This window comes from Myotis davidii, unplaced genomic scaffold (genome assembly GCF_000327345.1).
Source record: "Myotis davidii unplaced genomic scaffold, ASM32734v1 scaffold147, whole genome shotgun sequence".
Taxonomy (NCBI): domain Eukaryota; kingdom Metazoa; phylum Chordata; class Mammalia; order Chiroptera; family Vespertilionidae; genus Myotis; species Myotis davidii.
Genome location: NW_006383010.1, coordinates 1605818 through 1606433, shown reverse-complemented (window position 1 = coordinate 1606433; position 616 = coordinate 1605818). Strand labels below are relative to the sequence as shown.

The 616-nt window shown below is 51.8% G+C and overlaps 1 protein-coding gene across 1 annotated transcript in view; it reads left to right on the top strand.

Annotated features, from left to right (window-relative positions):
• The first annotated feature begins 372 nt into the window (after window positions 1–372).
• Window positions 373–616, top strand: part of MAN1A1 (mannosidase alpha class 1A member 1) — a 149717-nt gene continuing 149473 nt past the window's right edge. The window contains exon 1 of the mRNA XM_006778501.2: window positions 373–471. Within this exon, the coding sequence (XP_006778564.1) occupies window positions 373–471 (99 nt within the window). The remainder of the gene's footprint in view (window positions 472–616) is intronic.

Sequence of the window (616 nt, the reverse complement as noted above, 5' to 3'; positions counted from 1 at the left end):
AAACGGGAAATCAGTCAACTTTTTCCTCTCTGATAACCCTTTATTTGCAGAGCAGCGGGGGAATTACGAGCACAGTTTGGAAAATAGTACTGTGTTGAAAACAGTCTCTTTTGGACCAAGTCCTTACTTCCATGGAAGTAGTCAACTCCAAGAGTTAATTTCAACACAACGTTCAAATTTATTACTTAAAGCTCTGGCAACAGAAGACTGTCTTCTTTAAATGGAAAATGTGACAACTTCTATGAGGTAAATGCATTGGAAAGTGGGAGTGGGTGGGAGAGGCACACGCTTTTTTTATTTTTTTATTTTTTGGAAGGGGGAGAGGATGCATGGGAAGAATCCTAAGCAACCACAACGCCCAGAGCTGTAACGATGGTAGACCGGGCTGCTCGAAGGCTCTCGGATCCCAGCTGCTCACCCAGGGACTTTTGGATTCATTGCTACGGGGCGTCGGCGGAACCCCTGCCTTGGGTAAAAAGCGGGTATTCGTGGGAAAGACGCGCTTCCAAAGGACCCGGTGCCCGCGATCCCCTGGGGACCCTGCCCTGGCCGGCGGCCCCCCGGGGCGAGCCCCACTGGACTCTGCACCGGTCCGAGGTGCGCCCGGGAGGTCCCC